Source organism: Podarcis erhardii (assembly GCF_964252035.2).
Source record: "Podarcis erhardii genome assembly, chromosome: 13".
Taxonomy (NCBI): Eukaryota; Metazoa; Chordata; class Lepidosauria; order Squamata; family Lacertidae; genus Podarcis; species Podarcis erhardii.
In genome coordinates this window covers 9900885-9924714 of record NC_138502.1, presented here as the reverse complement: position 1 = coordinate 9924714, position 23830 = coordinate 9900885, and the positions used below count along the sequence as shown (strand labels likewise).

The 23830-nt window shown below is 40.2% G+C and overlaps 2 protein-coding genes across 2 annotated transcripts; both read left to right on the top strand.

Annotated features, from left to right (window-relative positions):
* Nucleotides 1-4731: 4731 nt before the first annotated feature.
* LOC309328405 (vomeronasal type-2 receptor 26-like) lies at nucleotides 4732-5631 on the top strand (the record flags this gene model as incomplete). The annotated part of the gene is made up of 1 exon (XM_081838404.1): nucleotides 4732-5631. The coding sequence occupies one exon, from the start codon at nucleotides 4732-4734 to the stop codon at nucleotides 5629-5631; it is 900 nt and encodes a 299-aa protein (XP_081694530.1).
* A 2792-nt stretch (nucleotides 5632-8423) lies between these two features.
* Nucleotides 8424-18345, top strand: LOC309328404 (vomeronasal type-2 receptor 26-like; the record flags this gene model as incomplete). Its single annotated transcript, XM_081838403.1, has 6 exons — nucleotides 8424-8566; nucleotides 10362-10653; nucleotides 12940-13791; nucleotides 14861-15088; nucleotides 16449-16575; nucleotides 17444-18345. The coding sequence occupies 6 exons, from the start codon at nucleotides 8424-8426 to the stop codon at nucleotides 18343-18345; spliced, it is 2544 nt and encodes an 847-aa protein (XP_081694529.1).
* Between the last annotated feature and the right edge of the window lie 5485 nt (nucleotides 18346-23830).

The window sequence follows — 23830 nt, the reverse complement described above, 5'->3', positions numbered from 1 at the left end:
TGCCCACCTAGCAGTTCGAAAGCACGTCAAAGTGCCAGTAGATAAATAGGTACCGCTCCGGCGGGAAGGTAAATGGCATTTCCGTGCGCTGCTCTGGTTTGCCAGAAGTGGCTTAGTCATGCTAGCCACATGACCTGGAAGCTGTGTGCCGGCTCCCTCGGCCAATAAAGCGAGATGAGCGCCGCAACCCCAGAGTCGGTCATGACTGGACCTAATGGTCAGGGGTTCCTTTACCTTTACTATCCATTGTTTACATGAAGGAGAATTTGCACATAGGAAGGGCCATAGTTCAGTGATCGAGCAGCTGCTTTACACGCAGAAGTTTCCAGGTTCAATCCCTGGCAACTCCAAGTAGGGCTGGGAGTGCTGCCTCCCTGAAATTCTGGACAGCCACTGCCAGCTTCTAAAGTTAATACTGAATAAATGGACCAGTGGTTTGAGACTCACTAGAAGGCTCACTAGATTGCCAGTTTTCCTATGGACATGCCTATCTAAAAATTAATGTGAATAGTAGCATCCATTTCCTCAACAGATGTTGAAATATTTGATGTAAATTATGCAGGGAACATCTGACAAATGAAGATGGGGGGAGGAAGGGAGTTGGCTATACATCTTGTGACTAGTGCAGCTTTGGCCATATATATGGTCATGGTGTCAGATTTCTTTCCATCACATGAGTGCTTCAGTCATTTTACAATAAATTCTGCCAGATCCATTGTAGGATACATCATTCTGTAAGCCAGGGCAAGGCAAACTTCAAGCTTGAGAGTAAGGATGAGGTAAATTCAATCCAATTTCCTTTTGAAGATGAATCCGTTAACAATATGTTAAATGAAACTTATTTTCACTTATCCAAATTGTGCAATGCAGTTTCTCAGCCGAGCAGTGTGTAAAAAATGGCATATGAAGTCCTTGCGGAAATACATTAATATCTTAATGTGAATTTTTCCTAATAGGCATATTACTGTATACAATTTTGCCTAAAATCCATATTTTTTGCAAGCAGATTTCACTAGTATATCCCACTTTTGCATGTAGTTTTTCTCCAAATTGTTATGCACTTTTTCTCCCAATATGTGCTTCCTTGTACACATTTTGATGGGAGAAGTGCATTGAAAAAAATCAGAGTTGTGTTTTGTCAGACAGCTGCATTTCAGGAATAATTCCTGAAATAGAATCATAGAATCATAGAAGAGTTGGAAGAGACCACAAGGGCCATCGAGTCCAACCCCCTTCCAAGCAGGAATAATTCAAATAATTATAAATAATAATTTAAATAATAATTCAGGAATGATTAACCAATAATTCAGAACAAAGAATGGTATGGCATTGTGGTTAGTGCATTGGGAGTGAAGACCAGGAGATCCAGATTTGAGTCATACATAGAATTCATGAGGTTATCTTCAACAATCACTGCCCCCCAGTCTGTTCCAATTCACTGGAGTCTTGTAGGGTTAAAATGTGAAATAAGCCCACAAATATATCCTTGGGTTGATGTTTTTTAATGAGAAAAACTGAATTAATATTGTCAGTAAGCAAAGGTTTGACTATATACATTTATTACAGGAAAACTTATTTTTCTTGCTTAGGTTACCTACTGTATATATACTCCAGTTGTGAATGATGTAACCTATCACTTCTCCTTATACCGCATGGTCCCCAATGAAGAACATCAGTACAGTGGAATGGTCAAGCTGCTGCTATACTTTCAATGGAAGTGGGTCGGGATCATGGCCATGGGTGATGACAAAGGAGAAAAGTTTGTGCAGACGATGAAGCAAAGATTTTCTCAGAATGGTATCTGTACAGGCTTCAGCGAGAGAATGCCGATCCAGAGCAACATTTTAGGTGTTATTAACTTTTATGACATTTTTATGAATATGGCAACATTGCTAAGCAAGACAAGTGTCAACGTAGCTATTGTAAGTGCTGACACTCATATGATATTAGATTTGCAGGTGGTTCTCAATCTGGGTGTTACTAATATGATGCCTATTAACAAGGTGTGGATAATGACAGCCCACTGGGATTTTTCCGTTCATCCGTTATTCAAGAAACTGGACATTCAGATTTTCCATGGCGCCTTGTCCTTTGCAGCTCACTCCAGTGAGGTGCAAGGGTTCCAACATTTCCTTCAGGTCCATAGTTCCCACTCTGATGGAGATGGCTTTATCAAAGTCTTCTGGGAGCAAGCGTTCAGCTGCTTATTTCCAGATACTGGCATGGGTGAGGAGAGTAGCGGGAGTTGTAGTGGTAGGGAAAAGTTAGAGAGCCTTCCTGGACCTTTTTTTGAAATAAGTATGACCAGCCAAAGCTACAGCATCTATAATACTGTCTATGCTGTGGCACATGCGTTGCATGCCCTGTATTCATCCGGAAAGAGACATGGAGAAATGGTGCGTGGAAAGCATCTGAAGACGTCTAAGCTGCAACATTTTAAGGTAATTTCTTACACAGAAAAAGTAGAATCATTGGGGTTGGGTGGGAAGTTACCATGTTTATCCATGCTGCCCCTTTTTGTGTTTACTTATTTGTTTATATACTACCTAAAGTGGGATATACTTGGGCACACATCAGGTAAAATGTCACATGAATACATAAGAACAGCCCTGTAGGATCAGATGAAGTGTCCATCGAATCTAGCATCATGTTCTCAAAGATGCCCATAGGATGAAGAATCAGAATGACATTGATGCGATCCACCAGGGCCAATCTTTCATATCTTTGCCATTCCCAATAATGGTTGAAATACTGTGATGATATGTTAAAAAAAGGTAACGGTAAAGGACCCCTGGACTGTTAAGTCCAGTCAAAGGTGAATATGCAGTGAGGCGATCATCTCACTTCAGTTCCTGCCAACCTAGCAGTTCAAAAGCATACCAGTGCGAGTAGATAAGTAGGTACCACTTTGGCAGGAAGGTAAACAGCATTTCCGTGAACTCTGGCACTTGTCAGTACCATCGGTCTAGAAGCAATTTAGTCATGCTGGCCACATGACCCAGAAAGTTGTCTGTGGACAAACGCCAGCTCCCTCGGCCTGAAGCAAGATGAGCGCCGCATCCCATAGTCACCTTTGACTGGTCTTAACTGTCCAGGGGTCCTTTACCTTTTTTACCTAGGATGAGGGAAATAACTAATAGCTTCAGAAGCCAGATAAGTTTTACAAAAGGGATGGAAAGAGACAATACTAATTTAAACTTCTTTCATTCTAGCTATACCCTTTTCTGAGGAGTATCTCATTTAACAACACTGCCGGGGATAAGGTCTCCTTTGATGAGAAAGGTGAATTGATAGCTGGATTTGATATTATCAATTGGGTTACTTTCCAAAATAAATCCTTCTTAAAAGTGAAAGTAGGGAGAATGGATCCCCAGTCACCGCTGGAAAGAGAGTTCTCCATTAATAAGGCCATAATTACATGGCACAGCCGATTCCAAAAGGTAGGACCAGAATGGTGCTTCTAAGACATAAAGCTTAATGCCTTTCCCTCCATGTCATGTTGGCTCCAGTCTGTAGCATTGGATTTTACGTTTACTTGCTATGGTGCATGAGATAAACTTTTATTAGAGACTGATATGGGTAGCAAAAGGACCCACTTTGAGAGTTATTTATTTATAGTTTTATGGGAAACAATATCGAACTTCCATTTTGAAAATACTCCACCTGGTTAAATGGAAAGATACCATTTGATTTTAACCTCTTTTTTATTTTATTTTAGTGGCGAACACACAGTTTTTTGTAGCATTCTACAAAACTCAGATGACTGAAGGCAAAGAAAGCAAACTTAGAATAATAGCAATTGGTTAGTTTAAAGGGAGATCAAACAATGTTAGGGATCAATAAGGGGAAACAAGGCCAGTTCAGAGTAAAGGCAAAGATTCTTAAATGACTCAAAGTGTGAGTTCCTTTTTTAAATGTTTCATACACACCCACACCCACCCACCCACCCAAAAAAGACTGCCAAAAGGAAAGGGCAACTTTTAACTGTGCTGTAACCCTACCCTCTTCAAATGAGCTGTAGTCTGATCAGCATGCATAATCCTCTCAGTGATATATGATGCTCTTGGTTGACACCAGCAATTTCTTGATCATAGGAGGGGTTTGGTTTTTTTTGAAAAAAAATGTTGTATCTTCTTTTTCTGTGAATAGGCTGTGCCCCTTGCATTGTGCAATGCCCCTTGCCACCCAGGTTCCAGCAGAAAAAAGAAGGAGGGAGAACCATTTTGTTGCTATGAGTGTGCTCTATGTCCAGAAGGGAAGATTTCGGACAAGAGAGGTTGTACACATTATTCTGTAAAGCATATTAAGAGCAATCATATATACTGACATTAGAGGGGCTGTGTCATTGTTTCAGCAAGATAGATAGCACCCAAGAAATGTCTCAAGCTTCATGGGTAACTGGGTGAAAGAAATAAACACGATACTTCTACAAGAATTACAATTATGCTAAAGAGCACATGACATTACCTCCAATTCCCTGGAGAGTAGTCTTTCTTTTAAGGAAAAACCTACAAAAACCTAGAATTATAAGTGGCCCAACTTAAATTCTGGGGTGTGGAAGATGCTTTTGCGCTTGTGCAATCCTCAGTTGAAGAGAAACATGGCAGATCTAAATGGTGATGTGCAGGGATATGCATAATCTCTAATAAAGAAGTCTCCTTAGTGGACTTCAGTATTGTTTATCTCTGAGACACTGAAATACATTTCTATTTTATTTTATTAAAACAAGACATGGATGATTGTTTCCACTGTCCAGAAGATCAATATCCTAACAACGAGAGAAACCAGTGTCTTCCCAAGGACCTAAACTTCCTGTCTTATGATGAACCTTTGGGCATCAGTTTGACTGCTTTGGCTCTGGCTTTTTCTGTAGTCACTGCTTTTGTCCTTGGACTCTTCGTCAAGCACTGGAAGACTCCCATTGTCAAAGCCAACAACCGGAACCTCACCTACACCTTGCTCATCTCCCTCCTGCTCTGTTTCCTCTGCTCCTTGCTATTCATTGGCCAGCCTCAGATCCCAACCTGCTATTTACGACAAACTGCTTTTGGTATCATATTCACAGTGGCTGTTTCTTCTGTCTTGGCAAAAACCCTCACTGTTGTTTTGGCTTTCATGGCAACTAAACCAGGATCCAAGATGAGGAAGTGGTTGGGGAAAAGATTTTCAACCTCTATTATTCTCTGTTGCTCATTTATCCAAGCAAGTATTTGCATGCTATGGCTGGGTACTGAGCCTCCATTCCCAGATTTTGACATGCACTCTCTGCCTGAGTATATCATAGTCGAATGCAATGAGGGCTCACCCAATATGTTCTACTATATTCTTGGTTACATGGGATTTCTGGCTCTTGTTAGCTTCGTTGTGGCTTTCTTTGCTCGGAAGCTTCCGGACACTTTTAATGAAGCCAAATTTATCACTTTTAGCATGTTGGTGTTTTGCAGTGTGTGGCTTTCATTTGTTCCAACTTATTTAAGCACCAAAGGGAAGTATATGGTGGCTGTGGAGATCTTCTCTATCTTGGCCTCCAGTGCTGGAATACTTGGTTGCATTTTCTCCCCTAAATGTTACATAATTATCCTGAGGCCAGACCTGAACAGTAAAGAGCAGCTAAAAAAGAGAAATAAGTAAAAATATTACAACTGAGATAATAATATTCAGGAGTAAACACAACTGTTTCTAACATGCTTTACCCCCATTTATGTATACAGACTAAATATCTCAAATGTGCCCCATGATATTCTGAAACATGATGTTTACTTTGAATCAGATGTGGCATATTTAGGGATGCATCTCATGTCCCAATGAACTCCATTAAATAAAGTTGTTGTAGCTTGGGTAAATTATTTAATCAATGCTAAATGTTTAGTTTTCTATTTCGTGTTCAATCCTAAATATTTTTTACTTTGTACACTTGTTTCAGGGCTGACATTTTTACAAACTTACAGTGGGTCTATTTTAGCTCTATGCCATATGTATCCCCCCTTCTCTAGGTACCTTTGAAAGCAGAGGTTGGATGGCCACAAATAACTTGTGAAAGAAGAAAGGGGCAACATAGCAAACACACACAGACACACAAACACTGTGAAGTATGGTGAACAGATTAAAAGGGAAAGTCGTGTTCACATTGTCACTCCAAAAGGTCAAAATAAAGCCCAGCTCCCAATAAATTTGTTTTCTTGATTATTATTTATTGCATTCTCTCTTATGTAAGTTTTATCATTGAGATAGCTTGACAGCTTTTTCTTAACTAATTGTTATAGTAAGAGGGCCTTTATTTTTCCATTTTTGGATATTGCACTGTTTTGTTTTCATTAGCCGTGTTTTAATCAGCTGCAAATCAGTATTAATTACATCAGAATAAAGGAGAGTTATTGTAGGATTTATTGGAAGATTGTAGCCTGTGCTTGTTTATATAATTATTTAGTACTTCTCTCCAGATAATTGTTTCTTTTTCACAACTCCAAAAGATATGTATTAAATCTGTGCTAATTCTGTAGCTATTCATGTTTTGGCCATAAACTTTACTAATTCTGTGTAGAATTTAGTATCATTGGAAAATTGCCTTAAGATAATTCTCATTCATATACATTAATATATGTTTTTGGAATATTTTAAATGCCCATGTCCATTCTGCTTTGAGGATTGTTAACCCAATATTTGCTAAGTCCGATTCCTATTACCTTTTATATGGAGTACGGAGAGATTGTTTGGTATATATTTAGAGTATTAAATATAGCTTTGTTATTATTTTGGTTTTATTATTTTGCTCAAGAAGAATTTCAAATGAGGTTATTTGACATGATAACCCCCCAAAATTCTCATTCTTTCATTTAAAGAACCATAAAATCTTGGACCAAGCTATTGAAATATTGCCTTGCCATGTACATCTCTAACTGATCATGAAGTTCATTGATAGAAGCTCTGCTCTAATTTCCGTCACCAGATAATTTAAATGTAAAATGGCTGGCTGGCTACTAGATATTTTGGTGGTGGATTCTCAGTTCTAGAACAACCTTTCAGAGGGCCTTGTCAGATGCTATCCTCATGGCTTTTGTAACACTTGGCTGCACTCCACTCACAATCCAAGGACCCACAGCAAGCCTTCCAAACTTTGCCTTGTCAGTTGACCACTCTGTGAAACTCACCTCAAACTCATATCATTGAGTAGCAACATAGAGTTTCCAGCCTTTCCTGATCAGATCTGAACTCCAACCCTTCTGTTACCATGCTGGCCAATATGATCACCACCTATTAGATTTGGACCATATCTGACTTGGAGCCTACTGCAGTCTATCAGAAAACTAGGATCCAAGCCTAATGGATACATAGGATTCATCCACACCTTCATTTGCCCCACCAATTTCCCCCATGAAAACCCGTGGTTTAGAGTAGAATTGGAAGAAACAGCATTTGTTCCGATTTAGGTCAAAAGAGTGGGTTTTCAAGATGAGGTGGCTTACCTAATTTAGAGAGCAAGAGTTTCTCTGTGGGGGAGTGTCTATTTTACACCTTGGTGGGGGGGAATCCTTGTCAAATGCTACCACCATTACTATAGTCACCTTGCACCAAAACTGAGACTGAAGCAGGTATACTGCAATCAGTACCTGACAAGTTTTTTTAAAAAATATATTTTTAAAAAGATGTTTCAAATAAATAAATAAATAAATGTTTACCTCTGAGACACTGAAATACATTTCTATTTTATTTTATTTTATTAAGACAAAAGATGTTGCAAATAAATAAATAAATAAATAAATAAATTTTTAAAAAAAATCTGAGCCACAAAAGCAGGGCAAACCCACCCTACCCAATTTCCTATAGATTTCTTCCACCCCCCTTGCCCAGGCATCAAAAACCTATGCTATTTCCAGGGGGAACAAATGGCACTGCAATAACAGTGGAAGTTACAATTGTTCTAACATTGTAAAACTAATTAAGAACTGGAATGGTCTATATTTATTTTGCAGTCCTGCAACAGCTGGTGCCTTTCTGAATGCAATACTTTGGGGAGATGCTTGTTCATCCTGTATAATTATGTAAGATCCCAATTATTCACTGTCCTTACTGCCACAGGCCATATTATTCTTTTAAAATATTTATATATAATAGCCCTCGAACTAGTCAGAAAGGGGGGGAGAGTTCATACAGTACTGTGTCACCCTTAGTGGGGACCTTTCCCCCCTTTAAGTTTAGAGGGCAGGTAGCAGATAAGTTTATTAACAGGCTTTAGATTCAACGAGACTATGCTTTTGTAACCAGGTTGGTGACAGATGAGAATGATCAAGAAAGGAACCGGGAGTTCTTTGTCAAAGGAAAACCATTTTTCCTTCTGGATGACAGGGTATTTCTTGTCCTTACAACTCCTGGTGTTACTGCTGTTGCCTCAAACTGATTGCAATATGAATCCAGCTTTGTGTACCATGAATGATCCCCTTCGGGTGAGATACCAGTATTATCAGCCAGGGAGCTTTATCATTGGTGGGATCACTTCCCAGATCTTCTCATTTTCAGAGGGTGCAGACTTCGAAACACAGCCAAAACCAAAGTATGATGTTGAACCTGTGTAAGGAAGCCATTGTCTTGTTTTCCATTGCACACATTTGACTGTTTTGTGAACCTGTATGTATAATGTACTATAGTGACTAATAGTGATTGGCTGCCTCATTCTCCTTGGATAAATTATATAAAAAGGTCCTACTAGCAATGATTGTTTTTTTAAAAAATAACCACTTGGGTTTCTATACTGGAGGGAATGGTGTTCACTTTTTTGTGACAGGGATGCATGTGTAGGTTCCTTCTTAGACTTGATTCTATAATTTATCTCATACCACATACATCTAGAATTTAAACCCAACCCTATGACTACGTGTTCAGCTTTGCCCTCTCTGGCCCAATACATTCCAGTTATCACTGCTGTCAGACAGGATCAAAACAGCAAATAAGTTCCAATGACTATAATGGTTAGACTGACTGGAGAGAACTGTGAAGAACTTCTTGTTTAGTATTGCATTGGTTGCAGTGAGACCAAGAGATCGAATGATGATTATTAGCTTAGCTATTAAAAAACAGGCCGTTAGGTGAATCTTCAGTGGTTATATTATGAGAGAGAGGGAGAGAGAGAGAGAGAGAGAGAGAGAGAAAGTATTTATAAGGAAAGCATTTAGAAAGGTGTCCATGCAATATTCTGGAAATTACTCAAGTTTTCAAAAAAGTATTGCCTTCACCAAAGGCTTCTGGACAAATTAATTAGTCATGGGATAATAAGACATTAACTGGTTGACAAACTGTAAACAGAGAGTAGGAAGAAGAAATGGACATCAGAGTGGTGATCTTCCAAAGATCTGTATTGGGAACAATGGTTTTTAACTTCTTCACAAATGACATATTTTGAGGTTAAGCAATGAGATGGGTGGTAAAAAATAAAAAGGGATTGTGAGGAGTTGAGAAAGGATATTTCCACAAAATTGAATTGGCATTAAAATGACAAACGTAGCTCACTGTCACTCTGGAGCAAATTATCTATCTATGAACACACACACACACAGATGAGATCTGATATAACAGTGACTGACAATGTCATGATTCAATTAAAATGTCAGCCCTCTATGTGACAGTTTTGAAAAGGCTTTATTAAATATTATGGATTCAGAAATACCATAATGCCTTTGTACACTCTACCTTTGTACATTTGGGGTGGTCTGCAGTTCTGGGAGCCAAATCTTGAAAAGGATATTGTAGAGTTATTTTAAAAAAACACAGAAAAGAGCAACCTCAATCATAGGACTGAAGCAATTCCATTATAAGTAAAAGGTTGTAACTTTTGAAACCTTTTACTTTAGAAAGAAAATGTTGAGGAAGGCAAGGGCATTACAGAGGTTTCTAAAATTATTCATGGTTTGGATTAAATGAGGAGACATTTCTTTTCCTCCCTGTCTCATAATTTTAGAAATGAGGCTCATCCAATGAAGTGGAATGGTTAGATATTCTGGGCAGACAATATACAACCACCGCTTACCCAAACATAAACTATGGAACTAACTATCACAATATGTAGAGATGGCCACCAACAAAAATGTTCTCAAAAGGCTATTGAAACCTACTAATCTATGATGACCAGGGATTTCTTTTCAGCTGGAATTCACAGGAACTCTCAGCTGGATGTCATTGCCATTATAAGAGAACAATGGAGGTATTTATAGCATGTCCCAGCACCTCTTTTTCTAGAGATGATGATGTAGGTACAGGAGGCAATGCTGAAAGCTGCTCCTACAAAAGCAGTCAAGTATAGAAAGGTGATATCGAGACAAAATGCCAGTTAATGCATTATGAGTCTAGTTTTTTCTTCTTCTCTACTATAGTGTGATGGTGAAAAAATATCAGCATGTCTTGTCCTTGGCGTATGCTGTAAAAGAGATCAATGAGAACTGCATGATCTTACCCAACATCACTTTGGGGTTCCATATCTATGACAGTCACTTTGATGCCCAGATAACTTACCAGAACACTTTGAATCTTCTCTTTAATCAGAAGAGGATTGTTCTCAACTACAACTGTGATATGCAGAAAAATCTAATTGCTGTCATTGGAGGCCTTGACTCTGAAACCTCCTTCCACATAGCTACTGTCTTAGGCCTCTACAAGATTCCACAGGTAGGATGACATAGGAAAGGTCCCAGATTTAATTCCTGGCACCTCCATGTAGGCCTAGGAGAGAACTCTGTCTGAAATCCTTGATTTCAGTCAGTATAGTCAGTTCTGAGCTAGATGGCCTAAGAAAGACGGACCATGCACAGGGTAGGAAAGAAGCACCAAAAAGAAAATGCATAGCGTGTTCTCCTTCATGGAGAGCACGTGTTGCGGTGGGGTCTGCTGAGCCACCCCTCTGTTACCAGGCAGGGTCTCTAAAGATGGCCTGGGGCAGTGATTGGTTCACTGGGTTGCTGGGGTAAAAGTTATGTTGCAATTTTGGTGGGAGGGGTAAAATGTTTGGTTCACTGGGTTGCTGGGGTAAAAGTTATGTTGCAATTTTGGTGGGAGGGGTAAAATGTTTAAATACTCTGCACGCAGCCTGGAGCTTTCTCTTTGCTGTGTGCAATGGATCACCCGCCCACCTGCCCTTGAGTAAGAGGTTGTTGCATTGACCTTGCTATGCCTGTCATGGGGTCGTCTGCCGTTGGGGCAGGGGCTTGGTAGGAATTTTGTCCATCTGGCTGATTGGCTGGGCCATTTGGTTTTTGCCTACTGCGTAGCAAATCGTCACAACTTGTAAGGTTGCGGTTAGGCATTGGTTATAAATTGGTGGAGGAGGGGTTAGGATAGGCTGGGCCTGCCCCTCCATGGTTGCTGCGGAAAGGGAATTCCGTTAAAGGAATCCTGGGGCTTGCCATCTTTTCGTCCAATCCCTGGAATGGGACTAGGGCCGGCAAGCCTTCGGGGAGCATGCGGATGAGAATTGAGGGTCTGTGACTCAGCTCCATTTCTCCCCGACTTGCTTTCCCCCGCACTGTCTTTCGGTGGTGCCCAGAAGTCAGTTCTGTCCCCAGGCGGGGGGACAGATAGTCTTAACCAATGCCTAAACAACCACTCACGGTTTTGTATTTAAATAAAGTTGTGGCCAAAATTATGCCAAAAACCTTAAACAAAAATTAAGTGTGCATTGTGAGTTATTTGGGGGGTGGCTTGGGGACCTCGACACGCAAACACTGATGCACAATACTAAACTAATGCTGAATTGTGTTAATATGTTAATAGTCAAAGGAATTATAAATAAGTAAATAAAACTCCTATATTCTTATAAACTATATTGGAAGGCATTAGATTAATGTGCAAGGCATGAAGGCTTTACAAATGAAGGAGAAGGCGGCAGAACTCTCTTTTAAAATCATCCCTCCGACCCAGTGACATAGAGTCACCCTTCAGGATAGGCAGCCTTGTCATGTCTCAGGTATGATAGAATCTCCCATTGCTGGCCCTATGAGATATTGTTTTAGGACAGTGCGACTGGTTCACTTGCATTGAGTGCCAGTGCCACACTGGGTGCTGCAACAAGGATGTAGAATGGAGGACAAGAGGTGGAGGGCACCAAATTTTAGCATCGGACAGTGTGCTACTGATATTTCACAGCAATAACAATTTTATTATTGATACTCCATCCATCTGATTGAGTTGCCCCAGCCACTCTGAGTGGCATCCAACATAATAAAAACACAGCAACTGTCCAACATTAAAAACTTCCTGATACAGGGCTGCCATTGGCTCTGTCTGCAAGGAGTAAAATAGAAAATATTCCCCAGTTATCACATTTTGCATTTACTTTTCTGGACTAGGAAGGCATTAATTACTGATCACCCTCCCTGTCCATGCTTACCTGCAAGTGTAACAACAAAGAATACCAAATTGATTGGTTGCTTCTCATCTACCTTCACCTAAATCTTTAAGGATTAAAAGATGGGGCTGTTTGAAATTTGCTATTCATTTTATAAATGATCCTTGTATTTTGCAAAAAAGTTTGGACTGTTTGCTTTTTGAAAATATTCAATACATTATTGAATAAGCAGGAAAATCCTGCAAACTCCTAGCATCGTCTAACATCAGAACTACCAACAACAACGAAAACAGAGGAAGGAAGGAAGGAAGGAAGATTTGAGGGGTAGATGTTCTGAGATGTTGTGAGAAGTTAAAAGTGGCGAGAGATCCCACATGCATAAGAACATAAGAAGAGCCTGCTAGGTCAGGCCAGTGGTCTGTCTGTTCCAAAATCCTCTTTTCACAGTAGCCAAACAGATGCCTATGGGCAAACTAAAATACCAGTGGGCAAACAAGGTGCCTAAGGTTTTAGCATGGACAATTTTGAGTAGCAAATATGAAAGAAACGATTACTATTATAATTAAGTGAACATTTCCCCCATGGAAACAAACATTATTTTCCTTGCTTAGGTTACCTATTGTTTATATGCACCAGGTGTGAGTGATGTAACTCAGCGCTCTCCGTTATATCGCATGGTGCCGAATGAAGAGCAGCAGTACACCGGAATTGTCAAGCTGCTGCTCTATTTTCAATGGAAGTGGGTTGGGATCTTGGCCATGGGTGATGATAAAGGAGAAAAATTCATCCAGACCATGGACCACATCTTTTCCCGGAATGGTATCTGTACAGCCTTCGCTAAAAGGATGCCAAAACAGAGCAACATTTTAGGTGTGATTAACTTTTACGACATTTATATGGATATAATAGCTTCACTAAATGACACAAGCGTCAATGTCTGCGTTGCAAGTGCTGATCCTCACATGATGTTGATTTTGCAAGTAGTGCTCAATCTAATTGAAAGGGATATTAAGATCCCCATAAGCAAGGTGTGGGTTATGACAGCCCATTGGGACTTTTCATTGGAGCCATTTTTCCACAATCTGGATGTAAAGATTTTCCACGGTGCCTTGTCTTTTGCCATTCATTCTACTGAGGTGAAGGGGTTCAAAGATTTCCTTCAGATCCGGAAACCCTCCATCTCTGATGAAGATGGCTTTATCGGGGCCTTCTGGGAACAAGCATTCAGCTGTTCATTAACTGCAGATACTGACATGGGTAATGGATACTGCACAGGAAAGGAGATGCTAGAGAGACTGCCTGGACCTTTTTTCGAAATGAGCATGACCAGCCAAAGTTATAGCATTTACAATGCTGTATACACGGTTGCACATGCACTGAATGCCTTATATGCATCTAGAAACAGATACAGAACCATTGTGGAGAGAGACCTTCTGGAGATTTCAAAGACAAGTCTTTTAAAGGTGATGTACCATATGTTACTGCCTATTTATATTTTTAGGAACTGACTATGAAATTGACAATATTTGTTCTGTTTTTTTATATGGGACCATCAATGTGCAATTATTTATTTATTTATTTATTTATTTATTTATTTATTTATTTATTTTCCAGCCACTCTGGGTGGCTTCCAACAAAAGATAAAAAATACATTAAAACATCAGTCATTAAAAACTTCCCTAAACAGGGTTGTCTTCAGATGTCTTCTAAACGTCAGATAGATTTTTATTTATTTGACATCTGATGGGAGAGCGTTCCACAGGGCGGGCACCACTACCGAGAAGGCCCTCTTCCTGGTTCCCTGTAACTTTGCTTCTCACAGTGAGGGATGCTGGGCTGAAGACTAAAGCCAGAAGACTAAAGACTTTAGCCAGAAGATTAAAGGCCAATTTCTTAGATTGTTTGGAATGTACTTCCTGATAAGATGGTTTATGCAGGAGCCCCTCCAAGAAGAGTGCAGTGGTCAACTGAGTTTATAAGGCATGGGTAGGCAAACCCATGCCTTAAATACCCGGGATCCAGATCCGGCCCAGTCACCATCTAAATCCGGCCCGTGGACAGTCTGGGAATCAGCATGTTTTTACATGAGTAGAATGTGTGCTTTTATTTAAAATGCATTTCTCAGTTATTTGTAGGGCATAGGAATTCGTTCATGGTTGTTCTTTTTTCAAAATATAGTCCTGCCCCCCACAAGGTCTGAAGGACAGTGGATCGGCCCCCTGCTGAAAAAGTTTGCTGACCCCTGATATAAGGGGTAAGAAAACATTTTCAGGTATCATGGTCCCAAGCTGTATAGGGTTTTATACGCCAAAACCAGCACTTTGAATTAGCCCAGTAGCTAATTTGCAGCCCATGAAATTCTTCAAAAAGTGGGGTAATATACAGTATAGGTAATACTCTGTCCCAGTGTATGGGATATTTTGCACCAGCTACAGCTTCCAAGCCAATCTCAAGGGCAGTGCCACACAGAGCACATTGCATATAAAGCACATTCACACTTCAAAAATCTGACTTAAACATCTTTTACTCTAGCTTCATGCTTTTCTTAGGAGCATCTCATTCAACAACAGTGCTGGTGACAAAGTGTCCTTTGATGAGAAGGGTGAATTGTTAGCTGGATTTGATATTATCAATTGGGTCACTTTCCCAAACAAATCTTTCCTAAAAGTGAAAGTAGGAAGAATGGAGCCTCAAGAACCACTGGACGGACAGATCTCCATCAATGAGACAATGATTACATGGCACAGCCAATTGAACCAGGTAGGGTCAGACTGGATAGTCTAGGGTACACTGTTGATCAGTTAATCCTACTCTTGGAAGCCATTTGTGAAAAGCTGGAATAGAACTAAAACATATGAATGAATAAGGGAGTAAATACTAAATATTGTTTGACCACCCCTTTTGTAAAATCAATTTTAGATAGCACCTGTTTTTCCTAGAAAAAAGGGTGCTGGCACTCAAAAGCAGCTCCTGCCATGACCATCATGAGTGCCACCATCTAGGCAACCAGAACGCATACGTCCAGCAGCCGTGCACAGCGCACAATGGGGGAAGCGCATCACATGCTACACCATCCATTCTCAGGCTCCTTGGGGATTTGTGTGCTCAAGCCATTTGTGTGTGTGTGTGTGTGTGTGTGTGTGAGAGAGAGAGAGAGAGAGAGAGAGAGAGAGAGAGAGAGAGTGTGAGTGTAGCAGTGACCTTACCGCTGCAGACCTTTGCTCATGGCACAGCTGAGCACTGATTGTAGGGGGAGGTGCCAATACTGTGTACTGGTGAGTAGTACCACTAGAAAAAAGGACTGGTTTTAGGGGAGAAGATAAATTGGAATGAGTACAAAGGATCATTTTCTGTGTGATGTTCCCAAATCAGATATTACTTAGGGAATGCAAACCTAATTCCGTATGAGATCAGTGTTTCTTCTTATTATTCTTTACATTTTTGTTTCATTTTTTTAAAAAAAAAAACCCTCAAAGCTATTTCATTCCATTTTGTAGCAATTCACTAACACACACACATACACAGCATTGAAAAAAGGATGTGCCATCTTCTGTCAGTGCTTAAAACATTCCTCTTCTTTCCGGACTTAGTATCAATAGCACCCTGAATACAACTTCCCTGTGAAGCGTATGATCTTTTCTTACAATTTAGCAACCTGTTCATTAAAATATGAAATTGCACAAACGCTAGATCTTCTTTCTGTAATGGTTTTACTCACCAAGGCTTCTCCTCCCCAATGTGATCCCAGCCTACCAGGTATTAAACGGTGCACATGCTGGCATTACAATTCTACAAAGTTCTGTAAGAGGACAATGGGTTAATTTAAAGGCTGATCATATGAGGAAACCTCAACTTATTTAGAGTGAGGGAAAAGATTCCCCAATGACTCAAAACATAGATCCTATCTTTTCAGCAATTCATCCAGCATGACCCCACCAAGAAAACACTCTGCTAAAAGGAAGTGGTATTTTCTAAGACTGCTGACCCCCCCCTTCATGTTAACTCTGGTTGAATAAACATACAAAACCCTATCAGAGTCACATGATGCTCTTTGTTAAATTCAGCAACCTCACTGTTACGAGAGATTTTATAAATGTTATCTCTTCTCTTTTATGAATAGGCTATACCCCTTGCCTTGTGTAATGACTACTGCTATCCAGGTTTCAGCAGAAAAAAGAAGGAGGGCAAGCCATTTTGTTGCTATGAGTGTCTTCCATGTCCAGAGGGGAAGATTTCAAATGCGAAGGGTAAGGAGACATCATTTTCTAAAGGATGTTCAGAACCATTTCAGAAACTTTGCTGAAATTCTCATCTGCAAGGTTTATTCACATTCCATTTGTGATGGCCGAAGAGTGTTCGTGAGTATATTTTATTTCATTTTGCCAGTAATCTAACCAGTTGTCTGCAGTCTACAGGCTTCCCACATGCCTATGTTTCAATAAGGGGGGGGGGGTGACACGGGACTTTTTCAGATCAGGAAGCAAGAGAAGCTGGGAAGGCTATAGAGTGCTGGATAAAACTTTCATTGAGAGACAGAAAAACCACACACGCACACACACACACACACACACACACACACACACCACCCTAGGCCACCCTACAACAATCACCATCAGGAATATTAGATAGGAATTTGCACAGCCCACCCAATCCACCCTGAGGCTCCCACTCTTTCCTATCAAGTGCCAACTAAGGGACCACCTGCTCCACTTTGCATCCTCTGGTCAGATAGTTCGGGGGGGGGAATGCTAAATAAGAGGGTTTTTCGTTTCCCCCTAAACCTAGATAAGCATATGGCCAGGAAGCAGGGGCAAGAAGGAGATGTATCTTCTAACCCCTTCTAATTGAAATTAGAGGGGTTAATTTTTCATGGTGCTGCTTTACAAGGGTCTTTCCTGCATTTGAAACAAATGCACTTCTAGGCTAAGCATTTCCTCATGCTAGCCACAGATTACTAGCTAGTAATCTGCCAGCATATTAGATAATCAACAATAACATCACTCCATGCAATAACATCAGTCCATTCAATATCTCTATTATACTTCGGTAATACAGTATAATATGGAAGAACTGGTTGATTAAAATATTATTACCTTTTTCTTTTTCTTTTTAAAGATATGGATGATTGTTTTGAATGCCAAGAACATAAATATCCTAATAAAGAGAGAAATGAGTGCCTTCTGAAATATCTGAACTTTTTATCTTATGATGAACCTTTGGGCATCAGTTTGACTGTTTTGGCTCTGTCACTATCTTCAACGACAGTGTTGGTGTTTGGAATCTTTGTCAAGCACCGGAAGACTCCCATTGTCAAAGCCAACAACCAGAACCTCACCTACACTCTGCTCATCTCCCTCCTGCTCTGCTTCCTCTGCTCCTTGCTATTCATTGGCAAGCCTCAGACACTAACTTGTCAGTTACGACAAACTGCTTTCGGTATCATCTTTTCAGTAGCTGTTTCTTCTGTTTTGGCAAAAACCCTCACTGTGGTTTTGGCTTTCATGGCTACCAAGCCAGGATCCAAAATAAGGAAATGGGTGGGGAAAAGATTCTCAAACTCTATTATTTTCAGCTGTTCAGTTATCCAAGTAGGTATTTGCATGCTATGGCTATGTACAGACCCTCCATTTCCAGATTTAGACATGCATTCTCTTCCTGAAGAAATTGTAGTGGAATGCAATGAAGGATCAGCCCACATGTTCTACTATATTCTTGCTTACATGGGATTACTGGCTCTTGTCAGCTTTGTTGTGGCTTTCTTTGCTCGGAGACTGCCAGACACTTTTAATGAAGCCAAATTCATCACTTTCAGCATGCTGGTGTTTTGCAGTGTTTGGCTTTCTTTTGTTCCAACGTTTCTGAGCACCAAAGGAAAATACATGGTGGCTGTGGAGATCTTCTCTATCTTGGCCTCCAGCGCAGGGATACTGAGCTGTATTTTCTCCCCTAAATGTTATATAATTGTCCTCAGACCTGAACTGAACAGTAAAGAGCAGCTAAAAAAGAGAAATAACTAAAAGTCAAACAACTGAAATCATGATACTCAGAATCCAGTTGACTGAAATAGGCTTTATTTCCATTTAATTTTGCTGAGCAAATAGCTGGAATATGTCCAATGAGAGTCTGAAGATAGGATATTGACCATTAATCAGAGGTGGCATATTTACCAAAACATCTCTGCCCCCCCCCCAAATGTTATGCTTTTCTCTACATAAAGATATTTTGTTTAAATGTTAGGTTAATGTTGTCCATCAGTTATGTTTGCTTAAAAGGTTTCCAGTTCAAAGAAACATGTTCCCTCTACAATTGTTCCAGTGCCATCATTAAAACTAAGTTACAGTTGATCCATGTGGACACTGTCCCATATCATATATAGACTATCACTATTATTAGTTATTAAATTTATATACACCCCTTCATCAAGAGACCACAGGGTGGTTTACAGAATAAAACACAAATTAAACAATTTTATAATAGTAAAATGGGGGGAAGACAAAACTCATCCTGCTTTAAAAGGCCACAGAATCATTAACAGCCAAAGAGGAATGTTTTCACGTGGTGCCAAAATATATGCTGGGGAAATCATTCTGCAAACAGGGAGCCACCACAGAAAAGGCCTATTATGATGCTGGCACCCTCCAAACCTCCATTCTCCATATGCCTCCTCCTCCGTTACATATTTTTGGTGCCAGGTGTTTGATTCTGGATTGTTTTATTGATGTTTAATGTGTGGTAAACCACTTTGAGATTTTTCTTAAAAATATAAAGTGGTATAGAAATGAAAATAATAAACAAATAAACAAATAAAAACATTGTTCCAGGCCTTGGGCTCATTAAACAATCTATGGCCTCCTAGACTGTCCAAATTTTAGTGGCACCCTTGGTGACACCAAAATCCAGCACCCGCCACCTCTCACCTTCTGTTGGACTTGATGGTTGTGGTGTCTGCTACAGTGCCCCAGAAGCTTCATACCCAGTGTGACCAAACTGTGTGACCAAGCCAGTAGTTTGAGAAGAATATTAACAACAGATTATGCCACTGCATTAAGACTTACATTGGATGCCAATGAGCTAATAAGGTAAGCTGAAGGTGCTGCTGCTGGCGTAGGTTTAAAAAGCACTTTGCAGCTTGGGACAGGGTAAAAGGTCATTTCACTTATCCTTATCCTTATTCTTATCCTTCATAATATATCCCACCTTTTCCCCAGTTTGGGACTCAATGTGTGGCTTACACACATAAAGTAGAACAAGCTAAAGACATAGAAAGAGAACCATTAAAATGCACAATAAAACCATTAAACCACAATACTATTAAAATAAGATGAAAAGATCCATTAGAAATTGACCCAGTACGTTTCCGAGCACAATTCAAAGTGTTGGTGCTGACCTTTAAAGCCCTAAACGGCCTCGGTCCTGTATACCTGAAGGAGTGTCTCCACCCCCATCATCCAGCCCAGACACTGAGGTCCAGCACTGAGGGCCTTCTTGGTAGTGGTGCCTGCCCTGTGGAATGCCCTCCCAGCAGATGTCAAGGCAATAAACAACTATTTTACTTTTAAAAGACAACTGTTTAGGGAAGTTTTTAATGTCTGATGTTTTATTGCTTTTAATATTTGGTTGGAAACTGCCCAGAGTGGCTGGGGAAACTCAGCCAGATGGGCGGGATATAAATAAATTATTATTATTATTATTATTATTATTATTATTATTATACATCAAACTAATTACTGCACTGTGTAGGAGAGGTTCTCCTGCATCAACGATCTCATCAGGTGGTCCTACCCTTTGAAATGGAGCTCTTACAAAATGGACCTGGGCCATGCTGCAAGCAAAGCATCTTCTTTATGGTCCATCTGCGGGTGTTAGATTTTCTCTCTAGTTTTGTGGAATGTAGGCATTTACAGTGGTACCTCAGGTTAAGTACTTAATTTGTTCCGGAGGTCCGTACTTAACCTGAAACTGCTCTTAACCTGAAGCACCACTTTAGCTAATGGGGCCTCCTGCTGCTGCCGTGCTGCCGGAGCACAATTTCTGTTCTCATCCTGAAGCAAAGTACTTAATCCAAGGTAATATTTCTGGGTTAGCGGAGCCTGTAACCTGAAGCGTATGTAACCTGAGGTACCACTGTATTGCCTGTCTCACAACAGAGGACAGAAGAGCTTTGTCAAGAGGAGTAAAACATGATTTGCTCAATGGTTCCATTACACATAATGCCAACTAGATTGCAATGCACCAGGGACTATGAACCATAAAATTATCTCAAGGCACTGTGATTCAGCCTTCCTCTGGCAATAGCCAAGTAGCATTTTGATGTCAACAAGCATATGCCAGAGTGAAATTCAGAATGTTTATAAAGACTACCCGGTTCCAATGAGAAATGATCTACCACTTATACCAAAAGCCTGAGCTGCTCATAGCAACAGATTTCAGTGGAGGTTGACAGTGGAGGATGATAATGAGTTTAGACTGAAACAGGCACTTTAATGTTAAGAAAAGTAGACTTTCATCTCAGGATATTAGAGGTACTCTTGTTGCTGCTACCCATCATGTTCCCTCTATTTTCAGAACATCCTGCTTTGCATTGTGTGACTGACCCCATCCATGCCCAACACCAATATTATCAGCCTGGGCACTTCATCATCGGTGGTATCACTTCACAGCTATTCTCACCCTCCTTCACTCCACTATACTTCAAGGAGAAGCCAAATGAAATGCTTGCTGATGAATATGCGTAAGAAGATTTTTCATTCTCTGGGTAAAAAAGTCCCAAGTCAGGGGGAAAATACTAGATAACAGAAGCAACGCCATGTTCAAGAAGCAATCTGCTTGTGGTGGCAGGTGCTCAATGAGACTTGTAAGATGGAAAGCAGGGAGACCAACAGTAGGTGGAGTTGGAGTCAATAAGGAGAAGAGACACCCCTGGGCTGGTTGTAAATAGAGATGGGGGGGTACTTTGGTTTCATTCACAATTAAAAACAGCCTACCTCTTTCACAATTGCTGGAACAATAGGGGAAAAGTCGGACATGACTAAACAACTAAACAATAACAACAAAAAAGCTATCCCTTCAAATTCACATTTTTCTGAATTCTGCAATGCAGTTTTCCATCTAAATAGCATGTACAAAAATGCAAATACTAGGGTAAAGTGTCGCTATAAATACATACTGTTTATTGTTACAGACAGCATACAAAGCTGTTGCAAAATTTCATAAAATCATGAGTATATTAGGCATAATTTACAATGAAACTGATGAATTTTCATGTTTGAGCGTCATGAACAGAAAAGTATGACAAGTTTGTGGAAATCCACAAACTAATCCCCATGGGTGCATTAGCAATTTTTTGAGCAGGTTTACTCTTTATATACAGTACTGAACATCATCTTCTTGCATTCTTTATATATTTGCTATGGTGATTCTGTGCAGCACAGAGCAAATATTTAATGGAATTGAGACTCCCTTCTCTTCCACACAAAATAAATATACAGGTTTGATGATGGACAGTGTGGATTAGTCTGCAGACTATACACCAGCGAAAGCAGGAAAACCCATTATATGCATCATCTTTTTTCTTTTGGTTCAGTGCAGTCCCAAAGAACTACCAGCATGCCCTATCCTTAGTCTTTGCTGTGAAGGAAGTCAATGAGAACGCCAAGATTTTACTAAACATCACTCTGGGGTTCCAGATCTATGACAGCTACTTCAATGCAAGGATGACTTATCAGAATACTTTGAATCTTGTCTCTCGCCATGAGAAGACTGTTCCCAACTACAAGTGTGGTGCTGAGAAGAACCTGATAGCTGTCATTGGGGGTCTTGACTCTGAAACGTCAATCTACATGGATTCCATCTTAAGCTGCTACAAGATTCCACAGGTAACATGATTCTAACTGGGTTGAAGCATTCACAACTGGGACATGTTTTATTATTGTATATTCCCTGGCTTTGGGTGTGAGTGAAGGGAGAAATGTGTGTGAAGGGAGAAAATGATTCGTTACAAACCCAAAGCAAATGACACTGGTGCACTCGCTTTAGAGTGGGGAAGAGTCACCAGTTGCCGCAAATAGGTTAATATTTCACACACAAAAATATTTTGGCGTCACAGAAAAGCTTCTGATGAAAGCAGGGGGAGCTTGATGTCAAACTTTTTTTTCAGTTGTTTCAATTAATCTCATGGTGAAATTGTTTATATGGTTTATACTCCATTATAAGGTCCAGTGGAAAACAGGAGAATGGGTGTAATATAAAACTCTCTGAGTGTCCCTGGACCTAGTATCAGCTCTATGTGCAACTTCTCATCACACTTGGAAGGTTCAGCAGAGGTTCTTAAGAATACAATTATCAATTAGGATTGGGCTAAGCGATCCTGAGCCCCATTGCTTTGTAAGATACTGTTTCTCAAATCATACTTGGCCTTAGCTTACATGCCATACGTCAGAGTCCAAAAGTTAAAAAATAGGATGAAGGAGAAGGATAATCAGCAGTCTCTGGCATCATCCCTTGATGTTAAACATTCCTAAAATGACTAGCTGGAACAGAAACAGAGACTTAAATTTGTCTTCTTCTTTGGCGATCACTCATAGCCAAGTAAGATGTCTTCCATAAACACTGTTTTAACAATGAAAGTGACCATGGAGGCCAATTCTGGACCCACAAGGGGACATTGGTTCCCGGGTGGGAGTTGATCATAGTGTGGATTTGCCAAGCGTGCCTTCCTCTTAACACGTTTCTCCCTTGCGTTCTGAGTTTGAGTGTCTTCAAAGTCCATGAAACTTTTGGTAAAGGCTGTTCTCCAACTGGAGTGCTCGCAGGCTGGTGTTTTCTAGTTGTCGATGTTTATACTACTTTTGGGGGGGGGGTTGCCTTGAGACAGTTTTTAAACCTCTTTTGTTGACCACCAGCATTACGCTTTCCATTTTTAAATTCAGAATAGAGTAGTTGCTTTGGAAGACGATAATCAGTACAAGGAGCTAAACAGAACTTCTGTCTGCTGGGCTAATCATATGACCTTGATCCCCTTCTCTCTCTTTCCTTTGTTCATGTCTAGATCACCTATTCTGCAGCACAGAGTGCAAAACAACATATTTCTTCCTTATACCAAATGACACCAAGTGTAGCAAATCAATACAATGGGATTGTTCAGCTTCTTGTGTATTTCCAATGGGTATGGGTTGGGATCTTTGTCACAGCTGACAATAAAGGAGAAATGTTTGTGAAGACACTGACACACCAGTTTTCCTTGAGTGAAATCTGTGCGGCCTGCATTGAAAGATGGCCAAGTGCCAGTCAATTTTTCAAAATTTATGAGGTGATGGAGAAATGTCAGGAAGTGGTGATTTCCCTGAGCAAAACCAATGTCAATGTGTTTGTTGTAAATGCAGACACTTACACCATGAAGTTTTTGCAGTGGATGCTAATGGCGGGTGTAATGTATGGTGTGAGGCCAATAAACAAGGTCTGGGTTATGACTGCCGACTGGGATTTCTCATCAGAAACATTTCA